This window comes from Patagioenas fasciata, chromosome 3 (genome assembly GCF_037038585.1).
Source record: "Patagioenas fasciata isolate bPatFas1 chromosome 3, bPatFas1.hap1, whole genome shotgun sequence".
Lineage (NCBI taxonomy): Eukaryota > Metazoa > Chordata > Aves > Columbiformes > Columbidae > Patagioenas > Patagioenas fasciata.
This window is the reverse complement of record NC_092522.1, coordinates 102,562,291-102,584,809: the sequence shown is the minus strand read 5'-3', so window position 1 is coordinate 102,584,809 and position 22,519 is coordinate 102,562,291. Positions and strand designations below refer to the sequence as shown.

Here is a 22,519-nt window from a genome sequence, read left to right as displayed (position 1 = left end):
ATGCTTATAGTGACAGCAAACAATTGTGGAACTTAATCATGTAATGAGCTATAATGGATACACGCTAGGAAACAAAATTTTCTATTACTAGGTATTGTGGGTTGACCTTGGCTGGCTGCCAGTCCCCTACCCAGCTGCTCACTCACCACCCCCCCCCTCAACAGTACAGGGGAAGATAGAGAATAAGATGAATAAGCTCACGGACTGAGATAAAGACAGAGAGATCACTTACCAACTACCATCACAGTTAAACAAGACTCAATATGAGAAAATTTAATTTAATTTACTGTCAATTAAAAATAAAAAAGGATGGTGAGAAACAAAGACAAAAACAGAAACACCATCACCCCTTCTTTCCAAGCTCAAGTTCACTCTTTCATTTCCAACTTCTCCACCTCCTCACCCCTCACCAAGTGGCATGGCAGGGATGGGGGATGGGGGCTGTGATCAGTCCATAACAGCTACTCTCTGTGGCTCCTTCCTCCTCACACTTTTCCGCTGCATTAGCATCAGTCCTTCTCACAGGCTGCAGTCCTTCAACATGAACATGCTCGTGCGTGGGCCTGAACAGGCTGCAGGTTCCTCCAGGGAATAACCATCTGCTCTGTCATGGGGCTCACCACGGGTCGCAGTGTGGATAGTCGCTTCACTGTGGTTTCTTTCATGGGCTGCAGTGGAGTATCTGCTTGGAGGACCTCCTTCTTCTGTGATCTTGGCATTTATAGGATTGTTATTCACACTTTATTTTTCTTCACTCACCTATGCAGCATTTTGCCCTTTCTTAAATACGTTATCACAGAGGTGCCACCAACTTGGCTGATGGGCTCAGCTGTGTCCTATGGTGGGTCAGCTGGAGCTGGCTGGAACCATTTGTGTTTGGCACTAGGCATCCTATGGCTTATCTTCACAAAGGTCACCCTGCAGCCCACCCATAATGAACATCTTGATGCTTACATCTGTTACAGTGTGTCATGTACATGGAAACAAGAATGATTGAGTTAGGCAGATGAGGACATTGTTCAGTGGATGGGGAGATTGTTCCCTCTTCTGTGAGAAGCTGAGCATGGCCACAGGAAAACTTTGAGAATGACAGCTGTGGTGGATAAAAAGGCAACTGAAGATATGAAGGACACAACCAGCATGAAGCCTGCAGTAAAAAAGTAAAACTAGAAGCTGGCTGAAAACAGCAGGGAACAAACACATAGCCAAGCCTCAGAGATAATGGATAGACCCAGAGGAGCCTATGTAGAGTTTTTTGCAACCCCAGAAAACACTGACTTGTTAAAAAAACTGCACACAAAGGGACAGGAAGTATATGTGTGTGGGGGGTGAACCACTTATAAATGTTTCAATGTTTGTTTGCAGGCAATTATTTTGATCTACTTTCTTTTGAAAAAAAAAAATCTGCTTTGCATCTGTTTGAATTACATTGAACATCTGAGTTTAAAATTACTTGTTGGTTTTTGAGATAAAATCTAGATATATCCACCTCAGAACTCTGGCAGTCCTTGCATTAACTTGCGTATTTTCACATTAATCTTCACATTAATTTCAGTATTTCAGTGCTAGGTTGAAGAGAATGCTGTAAGCATGATTTCATATGGGTGATGTCATCACTCATAGATGCTGTGAGAGCCTTGAACAAGATTAGTTTTCCTGAGGTCTTTAAAGGTTTTATGTGCTTCCTCACAGCTGACCTGAATTTCTAGCATGACTCCAGTCTACTTTTTCCCAAAGAAGTTCCTTCCTCAAAGCCAGCTGCTGACACCACAAAATTGTCTGTAGCAGAGTGTGTTGCACATTTATTAGCTCCTTAGGCCTCTAAACACATCCAGAAGGTGCTGGTCCTCTAAGCTGCCTATATAACTGCGTCTGTGGAAGCTATAATCTCAGTTTACTGCTTTTACCCTGCTTCATTTATTCAGGAGTACCACACAACCCTAGGAATGAAGTAGAAGCAGTTCACGAATAAGGAAAAAAAAAGTATTTTGTAAGTAAAGATTTTAAAATTGTATATATGAGAGTTGGAAGCAGGACTACAAACAAAAATATCATAAATAATGATGACTCTGGCTTGCACAGAGAAATATTCCCTGTAGCCTCCAGCTATTCTGTTAGCTATCTCAGTTAGAATTCAGATTTGAAAGCTTATGATGTAGTTTTCATGAGGCATCCCTGCCATACCTAAATTCTAGATGAATAAGTTTTTCTAGGCTTCACTGAATGCTTTTCATGTAAATATGCCATGTTAGCTGACACAGTGCATTTTTAGATTCCCTTGACCTGGCTTAAATTTCTTAATATAGACGCAAATAACTCTTTTAAGTATATAAAATTCTGCACTGTATGTGCCCTAAATAAACATTAATTATGTATAAAATCTTAACTTTGATGCAGATTAAGTTTTTTTTAGACAAACTATACTTTGTATTTTGGGGTATGTCAGAGTAGAAGAATTCCACAGTAGCACTCTTAAAATTCCTCCCTCTTAGGGCACCCTTCCACCCCTGCCTGAACACATCAATAGCTTTGGGATTCTGACTCACATATAACAGGTAAACTCATCAGTTTCTTTTTGAAAATATAACTCTAGATTACATTGATTTTGTTGCTTCAGATTTTTGCAAGAAGAACCTGCTGTAGGAACCCTATAAATACCCACATTACTGATTGAAATACTGGTGTTGTATGAATAAAAAAGTCAGCTTAGGCAACAGAGTATCATTCTCAGGGGAAGATATTCAATATGTAAGTTTTAGCAACCATAAACATAGCTGTAAAAAAATAGTTTTTATTTGCTTCTTTGGACAAAGGTTGTTGTTTTTTTTTTTTTTTTTTCTTCCTTAATAGGAGATAACATAAAACAAGCTTAATAATGGGTGCTACTGGGACTCCTGACTACAAAAAGACAATATTGAATGATATATGAGAAATTCTGGCGCCACAGTGTTAAATTTTGGGTTTATGGTTGGAAAGAGTTGATTTAATACTATTCATAGCAATTGGTTTTAGTAAATATAAGATTAAAGTCTGAGTGAAAACCATGTCTTTTCTCTCTCACTCCATATAACACAATATTTCTCAAGAAGAGCATGCTCAGTAGCTCCCTTGAAAAATACTCCTTCCACTTCACTTCATATAGCTATGGGAATTGGATAAGCAGATAATTCTATCTTATAATTTAATCATTCTCTTTTCAAAGGAACATAACAAACAAATCAAAGTAAACAGCATAAAAAATTTTGTACATCACTGAATAATTGAAAAATATGTACAGCCAGCTTCAAGAACTTAACTCTGTCAATATTTACTTTTCATGAAACATTCATCAGCCTATTGTTCCAAACTATATTAGATGCTTCATTGATTATTAAAATGCATATTTTGCAAACACTTAAAATTATAAGTGATTTTCAGAGACTGGTTTAATCATTAGATCTCATTAGATCTCTAAAGAGGAAATTAATTTGTTGCTGCAATGCATGAAGCATACAACAGCTATACAGTTTTATATACTACATAATCAAATATATTACATATCTACACATTGTGCTTCACAGATCAGGTAGTTAAAGTCATTAGAAAAATCAAATATTAAAGTTAAAGATTGCTAAGAGATTGTCTAAAGAATGCTCATTGCACAAAATGCATGAAGAAAATAAATTCAGTAAGAAAAACAGAAAGAAAACATCACTGGATGCCATAAACACTATGCTACGCATTCATGCTAGCTATGAAGTGGTTGCTACGTTACGCAATGAATCTCAAAAATATCTTGAACAATGGAAATATTTCAGCTGGAAGCTAGAGTGCTATTCTTTGCCAACAGTATAGATTCATTCAGAACATCAATAAGGCAAATGACAAAAGCAATTTTTTGGACAGTAAGAGAATATTGCCTAATAAAAGAGTTGATCGTATAGGTGGGCTTATTTTGATAATTATGGGAGAACAATGTGGAATATCTTTGCTTTTAGAAAAGAAATTTTTTAAAAAAAAGAAATTGAATACGTGCTTGCTTGTCAGAATGCAGATCCACAAATTAGAACCACAGGCCACACAATTAAATTAGGAGAGGGTCTGTTCCCTGGGACCCATTTCAAAGCATGGTTCAGCTAAAATTTATACAGATAAAATCTTGCCCAACTTAAGAGAACTGTCTTTGGCTGAAGTTATTCCTAGAATACTTTTCTGTAATTCATCGGTGATTTACTGCAAGTCAAGTTTTTGCATTACTTTTTTCTCTAGAATATTTATGTTTTATGTAAACACCATATCCTTTTTTACTGTATTTGCATTTGTGCATGCTATTTCTCCTTTCTCATTTATACTTAGCATGTTTCTTTATCAAATTTGATTTTTTTTAATTTACTTCAACTCATACCTTCAGTTCATCTACCTTGTTTTGAATTCTAACCCTTCCCACCATAGTGCTTGCTATAATTGTAGATTGGAATCATCTTCAAAATATGTGTTATTCTTTTTGTTATTATTAAAATTTTAAATAAAAATATCAGACGGTTTTGGATCTAGGCGAGATCACAGTAGGATCCCTACAAATTTGAGTTAGACAGTGAACTACTAACTCCTGGCAGCTCTTTGCATAGGTTTTCAAAATTGTTCAGAGCACCACAGAATCACATAACAGTTTGGATTGGAAGGAACCTCCAGAGGTGACCTGGTTCAACCTCCCTGCTCAAGAAGGTTCACCTAGGGCTGGTTTCACAGGACGATGTCTGGATGCATTTTTACTGTCTCCAAGGATGGAGGTTCCACAGCTTCTCTGGGCAACATTTTCCAGTGCTCGCTGAAGTGCTTGTTGCACCCATAATAATTTTGTCTATACCAAATTTCAATATTTTCTCTAAGAAAATTCTAAAAGCCTTATGAATGTCAACACAGAGCTGTTTCCTTCCCTTTCCATTCCCAAACCTACAAAAGCAGTTAACCCGACAAGAGATTTGTTTTACATAATCTGTTCTTATCAAATACAAATCATTTGTTCCTTATCACCTTGTTTATCAGCTTGACACTAGTATCTTTCAAGAGGAAAAACTAATGTCCTTGATTCTTCTGGTCCTCATCATTGTTTGTTTGTTTGTTTGTTTGTTTTTCCCCTCCTTTCTTTGGAACATGTTGGTCCTTCTGCAATTGTTTGAAACTTCCCTAGAGTTTTGCATTTTCAGACATAATTTTCAATGGAGTGGACACTGCTTCTGCTTTGCCTTTAAGTATAGCACAGGGAATTTCAACAGTCCCCGATGAATAAAATATATTTAATTATCACAATATTGTGTAATACCCTTTTTCCATATGCTGTATTCTTACCTTGTAAATGCTCACTTACTTGTGTTTAGTACATGGTCAAAATTAAGCTTTTCTGTAAGTGTTGCAGAACAGAAACAAAACTTTCACTCTTTCCTGTGACATCTGATGTTTGCTCAAATTTTTATTAAGTAGCTATTTTTTTCCCCCTTATTCGGAATATATTTAAAAATAGTTTTTGTTACTGCCTTTCTGTCTCGCTTCTGTAACAAATATGCACTTTGGATTTTCTGACTTTATCCTGAGAGATCTGTGTTATTCTTTTATGGTCATCTATATCAATATGTGACTATAGCCAACATTCACATGATTAGCTTTTTGTTTACACATCATTAAAAATGTTTTTTTAATAGCTACAGAAATTGATAGTATTTTTTCTTTCTCTCCAAAAGATACAGTTTGTTGTTAGGCCTTATATCATTTCTTTAATAAATGACTTCCAGAATTCATTCCAAGAAGATTTACCTACCAATTTCCCAAGTTTGGTGAAGTTTAGATTTTGGAAAACCATCAACTTGATCACAATTGGGTTGTCTCATTCTTTCATTTCTTAAGAATCATAAACTCTGCTATTTCATGAGCACTGCCACAAAAATCACCTTTCTTATTCAGGCTTTCTATCGGTTCTTGTTGTCAGTTGAAGTAAAATCGACTGCTGAAACAAAATGTTATTCTGTAACATTCCAAATAGTTTTTCCACCCAGTGTGCCCTGCCAGTGAAAAAATTATGAAATATTTTCTTCACATCCAGACTATTCAAGAGATTTTTCTTTAAATGAAAAAGTGTAAGGAAGTATATTTTTTCTATGCTATCCTTGCTAAAACTGATCATGGGTTGTCTGAATGATCTTGAAACTTTGTTAAGTCCATGAAGACTGCATATTTGTGAATCTAAAAAGTTCTTTTCCAAACACCAATCTAAACAAATAGCAATTTTTGTAGAACTTGAATAAAGTCTTACCTTTATCTTTTTTATTATTGATAACATTTCATTTAAGGAAAATCACAACACTAATTTTACTAGAGTTTTACAGTGACCTAAAAGGAAAGTTTTTACAAAAATAGGTTATCCTTGTCTTTAAATAAATTTGGAATTTTGGAATAATATGGAAGAGAATTGCCATGTTCACCAAATACACACTGATGCACATGGTAATATGGGTTGATTACTGTCTCAATGCATAACGATGATTTCTGTTCAATTTTTAAAACAAATTTTAGTATATAAGGGAATGTTAATCCATAAAGAAACACAGACTTTAAAATAAATTATCTGGATTTAAGAAGTAATTCTGCAATTTCCTTTGAAAATGATCATGTTTTCTGGTTTAAGGAGAGATAAATTTAAAAATAGGTGGGTTTACATTAACAGAATCTGTGGATAAAGATATTTCTACCTGGTTTGGTTTAAGAAAAAGACCATGATTGCACAATCTACTTCACAGAATGAGGAGCTGCAAAGAAAAAGAACCAAAAACCACATAACTAAGGAAGTTGAGAAATCAAGGAGATATGAGGCAAGGTGGTCAAATGGATATAGTTTAATTATTCTTGATAATATTGACTATTTTTTTCAGTAGTTTTACTTAAAGAATATTATGGGCAATTTTTTTTTTTTTTTTTTGCTTAGATGCATAGGAGTCAAACTATACTGTCTTCTATTAGCTATGTTAAAAGTGTCATCAAAAAGCGGAATTACAGACATTTAAGGAAGGGAATGAACAACTTAACATCTGGAGTACCTTTAACAGGTCACGTTTTCCTTAAAGCTATATTACAGGCATATTTTAGCTTCATAGAATATTCCTGTCATCTCAGTAGCAATTCTGTATAGCTTATAATGAGCTTTTTATTTTTAGAAAGATTAAGATCCTTCCGTTTCAGAGATACAGTGACTTCAAATTGGGTCCATCTTTTTGAAGCACCCTGTACAACTTACGTGGTGAATGTATCATAACTATTGCAGTTGGAGACAGGTAAAAAGTCTCTGTTTGTTTTGCATTATTTTTCTATAGTGTGGACATTCCGGGCTAGATTCAACTTCAGTTTAAGATGCTTCCACTGATGTGTCTGCAGGCTTGTTTGGCCTTTAAGCTCCTTTGATAGTCAAAAGAGACCTGATCATCCCAGTCATGGCAAATGGGAACAATTTATTCAGCAAATTTACAAGGAGATAAATTTTGTTGTCACAATATATGTTTCGAGTGCTATCCTATCATAACCAGGATGTCTCCATGGAACTGGTAGACATGGGAAAGGACTTGAGCAAGATCCAAATCTCTACTGCAGTATTTGGCAACTAGGTGACATAGTACCTAAAATAACTCTAACTCTCCATGTTAATGCAATCAAACATAGCCTCTGGATTCTACTTCAGAGTTTACTGAATTGTTCCATGGAGTCTATCAATTGCATTGACCCAATCTCCATTGCCCAAAATGTAACCTTCAGGCTCTAGACAGTTCTATGTCAACAGTTAAATTTAAATGTTTAATCTGCCAGTTGAATGTCATTCATAGTCACATAAAAGAACAGAGAAACAGCAGTCACTGTCTGTAACTAAGAAAGCACATTAACTTCTTTATTAATGTCAATTAAAATTCAGTTTTCAGATAACTATTTAATGGAAAATATAATTCACACAAAAATAAAAAAAATCTCCTGAAACTGAGAACTTAAAATGATTTACTCTTTTTCTTAATTTCATCGTCTTCGTCATTTCTAAGCAAAAAGTAATACTAGCCACCCTTTTAAACATTACTTCTACAGAAAGGAAAAGATGCTTTATTCAGGAAGTCGATGTGCTCATAAAAGCCAAAACCTCAAATTTTTAGGTTTTTTAAAATTACTTCTAAGGTTATAAATGTGTTAGTTTTTTTATATAAAAGTCATAAAAGGTGGGATTTTTTTGTTTTGTTTTTTTTGTGGTTTTTTTTGTGTTTGTTTTTTTTTTTTTTGTAGTTGTTGTTGTTGTTTGTTTGTTTTTGTTTTTGTTTTGTTTTGGTTTTTTTAATATTCCATGCATGGGAACTACATGTAAAAGAAGACAAAGATCGTTTACTAGCCTTCTGTCATATTTACTTGTTAGAGTTCTAATCCAATTTGAAGGTTTAAAGTGCACTAATAAAATCTAATTCTGACATTTATCAGACTGCCTAGAGTAACAGCACTAAAAAATCTAGTGTTGTGTGTGAGAAAATAAATTTTTCAACAAAGATAGAAATTGAATTCACAAACATTTTTCTAAGTAATTTCATAATTAGACCTTCTTCTTTAATGTGTAGTGCAGATATTTTATTATTAACTGTTTTAAGAGAACAAAAGACATCTACATGACAGGGGACTTAAACTCAAAAATATAAATATTTAAGGACCGTGTTGCAAAATGTAGCAGCAACATTTAGATACAATACAATCAGGGAAAATCAGCATCTGCACATAACTCATGTAGAAACCTACCTACTGTTCCTTGTATTTACAGGGTTTAGCAGCCTTACATTTTACCATCCTATTGTCTGTTCAGGCATTACCGCCATGTCTGAGAGAAAGCTAAAAGAAGGTACGAAGAACTTCCTAATTATGATGTAGCTATTAAATATTAGTTTAGACACTTAGTCTAGATACAATATGACAGCAATATACTGAAATCAGATTAGTTTTCAGATAAGAACAATTGATAAAAACAATGTTAGTTGTTCAGTACAATCACACTAAACACATAAGGTCTCTTCATTACTATCATATAAAGATCAGTATGATTTCAGAAAGCTTAAAACTTGTGATTTTATGTACCTAATTTAAAAGCAAATGCTATTATAATGATTCTGTAGTTCACATGAAGATAGTAATTTTCATGTATTTACATTCTGGACTCATCATGGATAATGCTCAGTCTTGCTCAGTACTGCAAAAGTGTATTAAAACCAGAGAAAGAGGAGAGGTCAAGTTTCTAAAATTACTCTCCATTTGGTTAAACACCTAGATCCATAAACATTCTGAATAACATACAAGGACTCATGAAGAAAAACTCTCCAAAATACATTAATAGTTTCAGAGCTATCCAACAGTACGGCATGGAGTAAACATAATTTGTTCTTATAGAAACACAATTACTGAAGTTACTTTCTTCGCATTCATTTCCTCATTTTCAAATTGAATGTTATTTTGAAAATTAGATAAGAATCTATCAGAGGAATATCAGACTTACTCTCGTAGTGAATTAGGAAACCAATGCTGGAACGACTGTTGTCTGTAGTGAACAGTAGATACATGTAATTTCCAGTACTGATAAGAAACTGGGGTGCTTGTGTTCCGTGATATTCTCCAATTAATGGTGATGAGTTAGCTGGCCCATCTCTGACTTCCAAAGTGTCATAATTAACTTCAGTCTGAAATCTGAAAAGGAACACATAAGTCAGCTGGTAGGTAGAGGAATGGTATTATTTTCTTTGACTCTTAGAAATGCAACCCATGTGTAACTAATTAAGAATATCATACATAGCCATCAGTGTATTACTGAGGATAACAACTAAGGCAGGTTTTATGCATCTCTTTTCTTGTCTTTGTTGTATCTGTTATCATACAAAATTTATAAAGGATGTAATATACTTCAAATCAAGCACATAACTCTACTTCAGAAGACATTTAGTTGGGAATCTGGGTACAAAAATGGAAATTTTCTCAAAAAAACCCGCATTATAAAGATGAAGGAAATTTCTTGCCCTCAAACTAAATAACAGTTGGACATCCTGGGAACATCTTCAATAATGGTTCATTATTTCATCTCAATAATTTCATTATTTGTTATTTGCTATTTGGCAAAAGCTGTTTTACTCAACTGTTTGATTTTTTTTAATCCAAAGATTTTTTTCTAACATAGGTTACTACTTTACTTTTAAATAATTATTTTTGTCCTACAAAGTCAAGCAGTACAAAAATACTGAACTTCAATCAGCACTCATTTTGAAATTTGTTATAATAAGCAGAATTCCTTAATTTACCTCAAAGTGTCAAGGAAACAGATAATATAGACAAGAATGGAAAAAAGAGACTGAAATAGTTCATTTAAAAAAACCCACAAACTTTAAAATCAAAAGCAGAGTCAATGTCTCTGTCAATCACTAAACCACATCACATTTCTCCAGTTCATAAAGGATGTCTATGTGTGCAGTCATCCACTACTAGTTGTTCTTAAACAGCTCAAATCTGCTCTTTCTGTAGATGGTATTTTTCACATCAGATGCATTTTGAAACAGTTTGTGATTACATCAGATACTCCTGCAAACTGCGGCATCTAAACAATGGACTCATCAGTTTTCCTGTCAATAAAGTTTGAGCTGTTACGGAGATATCTATAGTGGTCTAAATACATTTGCCTACAAATCCAATTTTCTTATTTTCATAAGATGGTAATCTTTCAGAAATGCATGTGATCTGAGATTTTCTCTTATTTTCCCATAAGGCCTATTAATTCAACTTCTGAGAGCAACAAACTGCATCCCTATGCTATAGAACGCTTTTTTCAAAGTGAATGCTCCTAAACTGTTTTGACAATATGAGACATGTTTAGTGGATTTGGAGATAAGAAACTTGTTCTTGTCTTCTGGTATTGAAGAAAACTGCGAATTATCAAACATTTGGAAAAGGGGAAATATATGGGACATTCCTTCAAAGTGTAAATAAACTTTATACTTTGCTAAGTAAAGATGACAGAATGAATGTGTTCCCCAGCAAGGTCATTATATTTTACAAACCAATTATCATTGGTCATGTAAAACCATCTTCACAGACACATCAGTATCTGTAACAGCAAGTTTGGGATTAGCAAGTATTTAACAGTCTCTATAGTTCACATTATTCCCTGGAAACAAAACCACATTCAGAAATGGGAAAGTATTTGTTTGCTCAACAATCAGAGGTAATGACTGCTTAGAAACCGACTTAGGCCCTTCATATTGTTCCTTCCTCCTCACAGAGGAAATTCTCTAGATTCATGGGGCTTTCAACCAAGCTACCTTCTCTATTTGGATACCTTGGCTAAAATCCAGATGACTGCTTTCACTGATATCTGTTCCACTCTGACAGTGGAATACGGAGCTGTGAAGGCTTGCTAATACATTAAGCGTTTTCAGAACAGTTCCTGGCAGTGAAGCCAGCTAGCATGGAATAGCTCGTATCCATACTATTAAATACATCCTTTGGCCTCTTTGGAGATATTATTCAAATTTCACATTATGAATGCTTACTTACCCACACTGATTCCTGACCATGCTTGATAATTATTTGGGAGAATGCTAGTTGGCAAGCCCAAGAAGTATGTTAGAGATTATTTCAAGTATTTCAACTATTTTAATTGTACAAATACATGAGTTCTTGTGTCTGGGAAGGTTCTCTGGTTTTGTTTAATTTAACAAAATAGACAGTCACAGGGGGCATCACTAAAGTACTGGACAGTTTTTCAGTACATTTCAATAAATTGAGAGATTACACATTGATTTACACTGCAGCAGAATGAGGGAAATAAATAACACTAGGTTGGCTTAAATACTTTATTTGCACTCATAATTAATGGGCTCAAGATCAATAATTCAACAGTTCAATTATTTTGACAGTCATGTGTGGGAGGGAAACTAATTAGGAATAAAGTCCTCCCAGTCAGCAATTGAAGATTTCTTACAAGGTGGTATGACAACAGGGAGTTGCAAACTCTTGCTGGAGATGGAAGAAATAAAATAACTGCTATAGGAATTGCTACCTATTACAATGATCCTTATTCCCAGTAGGTTCTCGTTCATCTCAAACTTAGAAATATATTTCTAGTTCACCTGTCTGGTTTTTAGGGTTTAGGAGAGGGGTGTGTGTGGAGGTTTTTTGGGGTTGGGGTTTTTTTTGCAATCTTTACACTGTCACCAAAATGATAAATCGAGATAATTTATTATTGGAAGTGCTGTGTCCTTACTGAACATACTTAATCAATTAATTACTTTTTGTGGGTTTGGTTTTTTTTTTTTTTTTTGTTTTTGTTTTTGTTTTTTTTAAAAAAAACTTTATTAGCATACTTACGTTAGCAAAAGGTAGGACATTCTGCAAATGTTCACAAAGAATTTTAAATGTACTTCAATAATACTATGTTATAACATCCTTCATATATAGTTAGATAGGTTCAGAAAGAGAAAGTTTGTTTTATACACTATGCATCAATATTCAAAGTACCAAAAATCTCCCAGTCAGACATTACCCTTCTAGCCCCTTTTTTATGCCTTGAATCAGTTAGATTTTACTTTTTGGTTACCCTTCCAGGCCTCAGTCATGATCTGAAATGCAAAAGGTTTTGATGTAAAGTGTTCATAGGGTTACTCAGTCCTCTGCTGCTATTTCTGGAAAGCTTGTAAGTATCCAGTGTGTTTAATGGTAACATTGTTTTGTAAGCGAAACATTTAGGGAAAGGAGACAGAATCCTTCTTTTAATAATGCTGATATAAATCTGGAGTAGATTAATTGACTGTCTGCTGTACTTTAAAAATTATGCATGATCAGAATTCTCAATTTTTTATCTGAGTAAACTCCAAGTTCGTACTTAATTTCATTGCAGTTCAATTTGTACACAAAGCTCTAGAATTCTCTCAGCAGAATATGTGTGTGCATCTGTCTAAAATTCAGTAAACTCAATTCTTAAACTGGACCATATGTCACAGGAGAGTATGTTTCCCATTAATTTCCTCAGAAATTTAGTGGTCATACTGTTAAGGTCATAGTCAGCCATCCAACCATCTGCAGCTTCAGGTAATGTATTTCCGTCTATAAAATTAAAATGTGCCATCTTACAAGTAATACTGCGTTTAGGAAGACATCCCTGAACCCCAGGCTTCTGGTGATTAATAAAAAAAAAATAGTTGGCAAATAAATATAAGCTTCTAATTAATATATTAAGTCTTTAATGAGAAAAAGAAAACAAAAGAAAACAAAAAACACCAGAACATAAAATTCTGGAAGTTCCTGCTGAATGCAATGAAACCAAACAGCTTTTTGTTTCTATAAGAACTAACATAATAATTTTTTGAAAACTGTCTAAACAGTTCCCATTCTTCTCTGGTATTTGTCATTCTCTCCTTTGTCCCCAACCTTAATGCATTTATAATAAGAAAACAAAACAACTGGACTGGAAAAAGGATATGGTAAACTAAATGTACAACCTATTTTAATTTTCTCACCAGCATTATGTTTCATGTCTCTGATCATGTTTGCAAAAATCTTTCATGCATATCTTAGATTTTATTCATATTTATTAACAGTGGGTTACTAGAACCTTAGAAGTTCAGTGACCAGTGGAAGTTCAAAATGTGTTATTTTATATATCAGGGAGCAATTATTTTTCTTATTAGATTGAATTTACATTTACCTTATCTACTTGCAATTTTTTTGCCCAGACATCCGGTCTCGTAAGGATCTTCTCATGATTTTTTAGTCATTCCTTGTTCTAATATACTGAATAACTTAGTTCTATTAATCAAATTTTATCCTTTCTAAGATCATTTCTGAACATGCTAAACAGTTTTGAACATAACAGAGATCTCTATAGAACACCAAAAATTTCACTGTGAGACTTTTTTCACCTGTTTATTTTTATTCATGCAATGTCCTTCTTTGTATCAAAATGATGCTTAGCTTTTTAATAGCCCTTTGCAGGGTGCAGTGCAAAATATAAAACTTGCATTTTGAAAACTCAGTTAACTCTATCCAACATATTTCTATGCCTTCTGATGCTATCAAAAAATTTAGGTTTCTGAGATAGGGTTTATTTTACAAAAGCCGGATTGAAACTTCCTCCGTATATCATATTTATCCATGTTTCCACTACTGCTACATTTGGTTGTAGTTTTCATAGTGGGTATCCAGTATGCAATTCCTTAGATTTCCATGAAAGACTTAAAAACATCTGGTTCCTAAAGCGCACAGATGTTAAAAGAACAGTTACACACAACTTTCAGTTGTTCAGTGATCTCATCTTTGTATTCACTCAGGTCTTCTGGATGAATGCTGTCTACTTCTGGTGACCTACTGTTCACCTTGTTGTATGTGCCACCACCCCTATCGATGGCACTTCAGCCTGAAACATATATTCCAATGAGTTCCCCAAAATGCAGAAGGTTGTGAATGTTAAGTTTACATAAGTGCAAGAGGGAAACAAACAAATCAGTGGAAGAAACTCACTAAGCACATTAAACAAAACACCTTTCAGTTCAGGAATGTGCTCAGTTGCAAACTGGGAAAGTACTTAGAGGAAATATCATATACACTTATCTAGTCCTCTCACTCTTCCCTACGATTCTGCATTCTTGTCTTTGTGAGGAACACAATATCGAGCAATATAAGTCAATAACAGTGATTTTTATTATACATTCTTCTGAATTTCTCTTCATTAATTTTCATCCTTTTTCATTTCTGCTCTTAGAATAGAAGTCTGAATGATTCTGAAAAATTTTGCTCATCACTGTTTACTCCATGCAAAGGTAAAAGTAGACACAGATTATTGCCTCCCCATGGGTAATAGTGGAATACAGAAATGCCAGTAGAATAGAAGGCATTGCAGCCTACCTCCAGGTGCTGTCCTCTGCATCTTTTTGTCAGATGGAGTATTTAGTGTGATATTAGTATCTAGATCAAACACTTAAACAAATGGATATTTTTTACGAATTTTACAAACATGCTTGAAGGGTGGAGATTATTTAAATTTTTGTTTCATCTTTAAGCACATTTGTAAAAAAAAAAAAATCACAATTTTGTTACACATTCATGTGGTAAGACAAAAGTACTAACTGAGGTCACAATTATTACAAAAAGATTAGACATGCTGCAGTTCACATTCCTTGTGTCTAAATGCACCTTCACTACCTCCTAACTCCACATTAGGTAGAATAGGCTGAAAATTACCTTGATAAGTAGCTATGCTGTGCTTGATGCACCCCAGGACATGGCTGGACCTTTTGGTTGCCAGGGCGAACTGTCAACTCATATTCAACTTGCCATCAACCCAAACCCCAGATCTTTTTTCATGGGGCTTTTCTCCAGCCTCTTATCTCCCAATTTGTATGTATAACCAGGAATGCCTCCTCCCAGCACTTGCTCTTTTAAAATTTCATATAGCTGGTGATTGCCCAGCTCTCCAGCCTATACAGATCTCTCTGTAAGGACTCTCTGCCCTCAAGGGAGTGCACAGCTCCTCCTAGTTTAGTGTTGTTGGCAAATTTACTTAATGTACATTTGATTTCTGCATCCAGATCATTTATAAAACATTAAAGAGCACTGGCCCTATAACTGATTCCTGGGGAACCCCATTGCTGACTGACTGCCCCACTTAACCAAAACTCTTTGAGCCCAACCCATCAGCCATGTTCTCCCTTACCATGTTATGCATTTATCTAGCTGTGTAATGTATGTTTCATCAGAAAAAAAATCTTAACGGGAAAAAAAAAATATCCAACACACAATACTCAGAACTTTTTTTCACTTTTTTTCACTTTTTTTTTTTTTTTTTTTCTTTTTCCCTAGGAAGATCATGCTCTCTTATAGAAAGATCTGGTCATCATCAGGGACCATAGTTGTACCTGAATACAAAAGTAATCAGAAGACTGAAAGATATCCCTATTTATGTGCTCAGAGGTAGACATTTAATGCAAATTGTTAAAAACATAAATAAAGACAATGTGAATACAATTTTAAACTTTCATTTTCTGCTTGAGGAATAGTATTGTCTTTTTCTGGTTTGGGTTCTTAAGGAATGTTTTTCTTCTTTAGTGTTAAATATTTGTGCTCATACATGTTGTTTGACATTATGATTCTCACCTGTCAAAAGTGATCTTAATGGAATGTCCTGGTCTTGCTTCAATCACCCATTCACAATTAAGTGAGTCCTTATAATATCCTGGCCACCCTGGTGGTAAGATAACACCACTTGATGCTGTCAAATGTCCACCACATGGTGCTGAAAGCAAAAAGCATGTATACTCATATCATACACAGTACTTCTAATACAATATTATATATCAAAAGAACTTTTAAAAAATAAATTAAAAAGCAGAGAAAAATAAGTTCAATCTAGACCATGACTAAATTTTCTACATTATGTTATGAGCACTTTGTTTTCTTCAGAACCATAGGTTCTGCAATATATCTCATCATATCTTATTCTCGATACATATCTTAGCACACAGAGCATGACACTTGATTCTGCCAGTCTTTCTTCTGTTGAAAAATACATTATCTCATTAAAAAATAAATAAATAAATAAATAAATAAAGTATAATCATTTTAGCTCCAGTATGATTCCACATTTATGGGGAAATATCAGAAAAGTTGTTCCACATAAATTTTGGTTAATTATTTTTATTGTACTGTGTTGTCTAACACCTTTTTGAGTAATCATTCCACTCAGTGGAACTGATTGTTGTAAATATTCCATTGAATCTTGGAATGGTTGAAGGTGGAAGGGACCTTTGGAAATCATTTAGTCCTTCTCCTGTTCAATAGAGCAAATTGAACAGGACTATGTCCAGTTAGGATCATGCCCTCTCTCCAAAGGCAGACACTCCACAGACTCTCTGGGCAATCTATTCCAGTGTTTGATCACTCTCATACTGAAAGTTTTTTCTTATGTTTCAATTTATTGTATTTCAGTTTGTGTTCATTGTCTTTTGTCCTTTCACTGGACACCACTGAGAAAAGTCTGGATCCATCTTCTTCACAGTATCCTATCAGGTATTTATACGCATTGACAGGGTCCTTCCTGAGCCCTGAGCCTTTCCTTATCCAGTCTAGACAATCCCAGTTATCTCAGCCTCTTCTTGTATGAGACATCCTCCAAGTCTTTAATCAGTTTTGTGACCCTTCACTGGACTCACTGCAATTTGTTCATGTCTCTCTTGTACTGGTGATTTCAGGACTGCACACGGTACTCCAAATGTAGTCTCACCAATGCTGAATAAAGGGGAAGGACCTGCCATTTCCTCTCAGTCCAATATTCCAACCTCTCTGTCAAGGGGTCTCTGAACAGCAACACAATTATATGGTGTATCAGCCACTCCTCCCAGTTTTATATCACCTGCAGACTTGTTCATAGTGCACTTTGTCCCAGGATTCAGATCATTATTGAAGATTTTAAATAGTATTGGACCCAGTATTGACCCTTGGGATCACGACTACAGACTAGCCTCCAGTTGGACTTTGTGCCACTGACCACAGTCTATGAGTCCAACAGTTCAGTGAGATTTCAGTCCACCTCAGTGTTCACTTCTCTAGTCCATACTTCATCAGTTTTTCTATGAGAATCTTATGTGGTACACTGTCAAAACACATTACTAAAACTGAGATTAAAAAAATCCATCGCTCTCCCCTCACCAATAAGGCCAGTCATCTCAATGTAAAAGAGTATCATCTTGGTCAGGCATGATTATCCCTTCATAAATCCATTATGACTGCTCCCAGTCACCATATTGTTCTTTATTATTTGGAAATGGTTTCCAGGAATATTGCCGCATAACCTTTCCCAGTGATTGAAGTGAGACCTGCAGTTCCTCATATCCTCCTCCTTTCCTTCCTTGAAGATAGGAACTTGCTTTCTTCTAGTACTCAGGAACCTCCCTGGTTTAAATGACTCTCCCAAGATGATTGAGAGTGGCTTTGCAATGTTATTGGCTGGTTTCCTCAGCCTTCTTGGATGCATGCTATCAGGGTCTTTCTTGAATGTCAAATTTGTTTCAATGTTCTCTAACTTGATGCTCCTCCAGAAAAGGAGAAAAAGTATTGCTATAGGGCTATGGAAGCAACAGGGCTAGATGGTGAATATTTTACAAATCAGAATCAGAGGACTTTGGTGCAGGATTAAATAACAGCAGAAATGATTGATCGTATTTTGGAAAACATAAGTCTCTTAAAAAAATAAGCTGTCATAGCACAAGGCTTTAGGATGTTATATTTTACCGAAGGCTATGGAGCAGTCTGAAACAGAAAGGTTTCAAGGGCCTTGTAAATTTATATATGTATCCTTTGTATTACCCTCAAGTAGTCAGTGGTATCACTATGAGCAAATTCCATTTTGTAGTGCAGGAAATCTAGACACTTTCCTTCGGTTTCTCTAAGTAGTGACAAGCAAATCTATTATGCCATATGCAAATGAACAGTAAAGTGTATTTTTGAGCAGTGAATTAATGTTCCTGGTTTTGAATCAATGTTTTTAACAAAAGAAAAAAAAATGAACTCAGAGAGTTTATTTGATTTCATTCATAAGCAGCACTTGTCTCTGGGAAGTTCTTCCAGATTTAAGAAAGTGGGAGAAAAAAGCAACCCACAAAACATGAAACATACACACTGAATTGTCTATGGAGCAAAAGGTTTGTCCAGGAAAATGGCATTTACATAACAAGTATATAGTTAATGAAGAAGTAAATGTATTCCATGGAGTTTTTTTAAATTAAATTTTGTCATATTAAAACCAAGAACAACCAGAAGACTGTTGATTATCACCTGACTGTAACACATGACTTATTCCACATAGTTCAGGTGTTGCTTATAAAGACAAACCAAAGCAACAACATCTGAGACATCTCAAGACAACAAGATTACACTGAATACTTTCTTGATTGTGTATAGACTTTCAAATGGAGAAAACATCTTTTGATGAAGAACTGTGCCCTGCTCTCTGCTTTAGGGTGGGCTGGTTTTGTTCAAGCCAAAAAAACCTGTTCCACTAAATAACTCATTACATGGTTTAATCAGGATAAATCCTGTTAGTGTAACTTCTGGATTCACATACAGTACTTCTACCAGGCTGCTAACATGTTTTTTTTCCAGTATCTCTGATTTTTCATAGAAATGAGCAGTATTATGCAATCTAGGTTGTCAAATTCCCTAAATAGCAGAAATCATATAAATTATATGATCCAGATCCTTAAGTTACTACAATGACACTGAAATTATTGGAAGTGTGAGATTTACACCAATTAGAAAGCTTGGATAATTTTCTTTGAAAAGGTACCATTTAATTGAGTGTCTGACTATATATCTATTGTTTACTAAAATATATACAAATTTTTGAACATATACTTCTGGCAGACACACTCTAGTTATTTATTAAGTACATTCGTATGTCTTGCCTTAGGACCCATCATTATTAATCATCAAGGAATCAGCCTACTTTTTCTTTGTTCGATTTTTTTTTTCCTCACAGCTGTATTTCACCCAAAAGAGAGATTTAATCCTAAATATAGTTGATCTTAGGGAAAGAAAAAAAAAAAATTGAGAATATAATGAATATTATACATAGCTCTGATTTTCACTGTATTCCTCAGGAAAAAATGTACTGCAGGTTAATATATTACATATAGAAATTCAGGTATACTTTCATTCTGAGAAAAACAAAGATGTAAATATTTTAAAAGGACTTCTAAATAGAAACTTCACGTCACTTTTCCATGTGGGAGATAATTATCTTCTTCAGAATACTACAGTCAAAACTGTTCTAACAGCTATGTACTCAGAACTGAGTAATGATAGTGACAATCAGATCTTGAAAAGAATAGTAACCAGATATTTAGGAGGTTAATTTATTACAAGACTATAAAAGCAAGCTATTTTGTTTCTATTATTTCTCTCTTATTTGACTGGGAGAGTATTAAAATAAGATGAATTAATAACTTCAGCTAAAGCAGCCTTATTTATGTGTGAAATGTAAAGAGTAAGCTAAATGTAAATAGCTTCATTATTCAAACTGTAGTTGCAAAGTAAAGATTGTGTTCTTACCTTCACAACGGGGGACTGTAGAGCTCCATACTACATTTCCATCTTGCATAATACATGTTATGGATTCAGAGCCTTGGGTCTTCACAAAGCCATCATCACAGTGAAAGGAAACAGAACTTCCCAGAAGGAATCTATCTCCAAAACGCCTCCCATTTATAGGAATGCCTGGATCATGGCACTCATTCTGACCAAAGGCTGATAAAAAACATAATAATATTAACAACAGTAGTAATAACAACAATAATAAAAATAATAACAACAATAAGGGGGAATAGCCCTTGACAGGTAACAAGATTACAATATAATTGAAAGCATATAATAGAAAACTCCTAAATAAAAGTCAGCATTAAATCCAATGGCATTCACATAGTTCAAATTCTCAGGCTTTTCAGTTATATGTGGCTTAGATACACAAGAACACTTTGCTTAAATTTCCTTCTGTTTGCATCTACCCTAATGAGAAGGGTGATTTCACATTGCAGCTAACCTGACAGAAATAGAGGCTGCTGCTAAAATCTGTGGCCACTGCCTGGGCCAGACAGAGCAAACTCCCAGTAGGATGCTGAAAGCAGTCTGCTTCATCTAGTGGGGTGGCAACACAGAGTCCAACCCACAGGGACACACTCCTCCATGTGCATGTGTGACTTCATGGGGCATGTTCTTACCAGTAGTTGCAGAGAGCAGCAGTGTGGGTGTATGTAAAGCTAGAGGACTTCCCTGCCTTTCAGGAGGTGTGTGCAAATAGGGGAACCCACTTCAAAGAAAAAGGGTTGTAACTCATGCGCTCTGTGAGAGAAAGGTGTGTACGTATATCTTGGTATGGTAGGATGATGGTGATGGATTAGAGTGGAAAAGTATTTATAAATTTATATGTGCTAAGATAAACCAGGCAGCGCAAGGAAGAGCTAATAGTGGTAATGGCACCAAGCCTTTCAGAGTTCAAGAAGTGCCTGGAAGACGTTAGTTTACTTCTAAGTAGTCCTGTGAGGAGCAGAGAGTTGGACTTGATGATACTCATGGGTCTCTTCCAACTCAAGATATTCTGGGATTCTATATTCTAAGATTTTGTAAGCGTCTAACATTGTGGTTTATCTGTTGAGTTGCTGATATTGATCCTGAATCTACAGTTCATTGAGGGTAGAGGATGGAACCTCCATGTTCCTGATGTCAGCGGGGCTGGGGACCTCGGGGCTGCTGTGCTGGTGGAGTCGGTGGCATGTGGCCTGAGCAAGAGCATTGCAGTGGGGCAAACACCTCCCCGGGCATCCATGACCCCCACGGGGACATCCTAGCTCAGAGAGGGCCAGGGCCACAATGCTGCCCAGGGATGCTGGTGTGCGGGCAGCTGCCTACATCCCTTATTTAGTCGTTTTTGTAATGGGGTATGTAATAACCTGCTCCAGATGTGATGTAAATACCAGACTGTGAAATAATAAATTCATTTTAATCTCTGAAAAAAAACAAAACAAAACAAAACAAAAAAAAGAGAGTGTATGGGTCAGGATCAAGGGGCAGGCTGGCAGGGGTGATACGGTTGTAGGTGTCTATTATAAGCCACCAGATCAGGCTGAGGAAGTTGATGAGGCCTCTGGGCCTTTCTGCTTTTCTTTTTTTCGTTTTTCTTTTCTCTCTCCAGGATTGGCTGTTGGGACCATGGTGGTGTTTCCTGGGACTGGCTGCTTGGTGCGGATGGAGTTCATCAGGAATTGCACTGAGTATCTTTTATTTTAGATTCTACTTCTATTCTTTATATATACTTATTGTGTTTATCTCAATCCAAGTTTCTCCCTTCTATTTTGATTCTCCCCCTTATTTTGGGGTTGGGGAGGGGGGTGAGTGAGCAGCTATTGTAGTTACATTGCTAGCTCGGGTTAAACCACGACAAAGTAATATCTTTGAATGACTAATAAAATTTCTAAGAGAGTTAGCAGTCCATAGCAGATGTAATAATATTTTCTATGTGATGATGATGTTAGTAGAGTTTTCAACTAAGAGTACTGTTTAGTGATACCTTTCATATAACAAAAGAAGAGATGGCTCTCTGTAGCCAGATATTTTTTAGCCTCATTTCCCAAACAGGAAAGATTTGTGCTTTCAGTAGCCCTCTATATGTATATGACTGCCAGGTCCACATTTAACAACTTCTGAACTTGTTGAGCAGTTGCAGCTAAATTTTGTACATTCTTAAAGAAAAGGTAGCTGGAGAGAAGAATTATTCTTGAATTCATGCACACCTATAGGAAAGATGTCTACACAAGATCAGCTACACTTCTAGACACTAGAGAAACCACAGAGACTAACTATTATGTGTATCAGAAAAAAAAAAAAAAAAGAGAAAAAGACAGGTCTATATTATTAGACACCACATCGTCTAACTGAGAGACAAAATGCAAAAGCAAAG

The 22,519-nt window shown here is 35.3% G+C and overlaps 1 protein-coding gene across 2 annotated transcripts in view; it reads right to left on the bottom strand.

The window, feature by feature from the left end:
- The window catches only part of CSMD1 (CUB and Sushi multiple domains 1), a 1,060,719-nt gene that overhangs the window by 255,782 nt on the left and 782,418 nt on the right, over window positions 1-22,519 (bottom strand). For both annotated transcript variants that reach the window (XM_065834358.2, XM_071807004.1), the window contains exons 15-17: window positions 20,119-20,313; window positions 16,168-16,306; window positions 9,533-9,720 (exon numbers count right to left, since the gene is read on the bottom strand). In XM_065834358.2, the coding sequence (XP_065690430.2) occupies window positions 9,533-9,720; window positions 16,168-16,306; window positions 20,119-20,313 (522 nt within the window). The remainder of the gene's footprint in view (window positions 1-9,532; window positions 9,721-16,167; window positions 16,307-20,118; window positions 20,314-22,519) is intronic.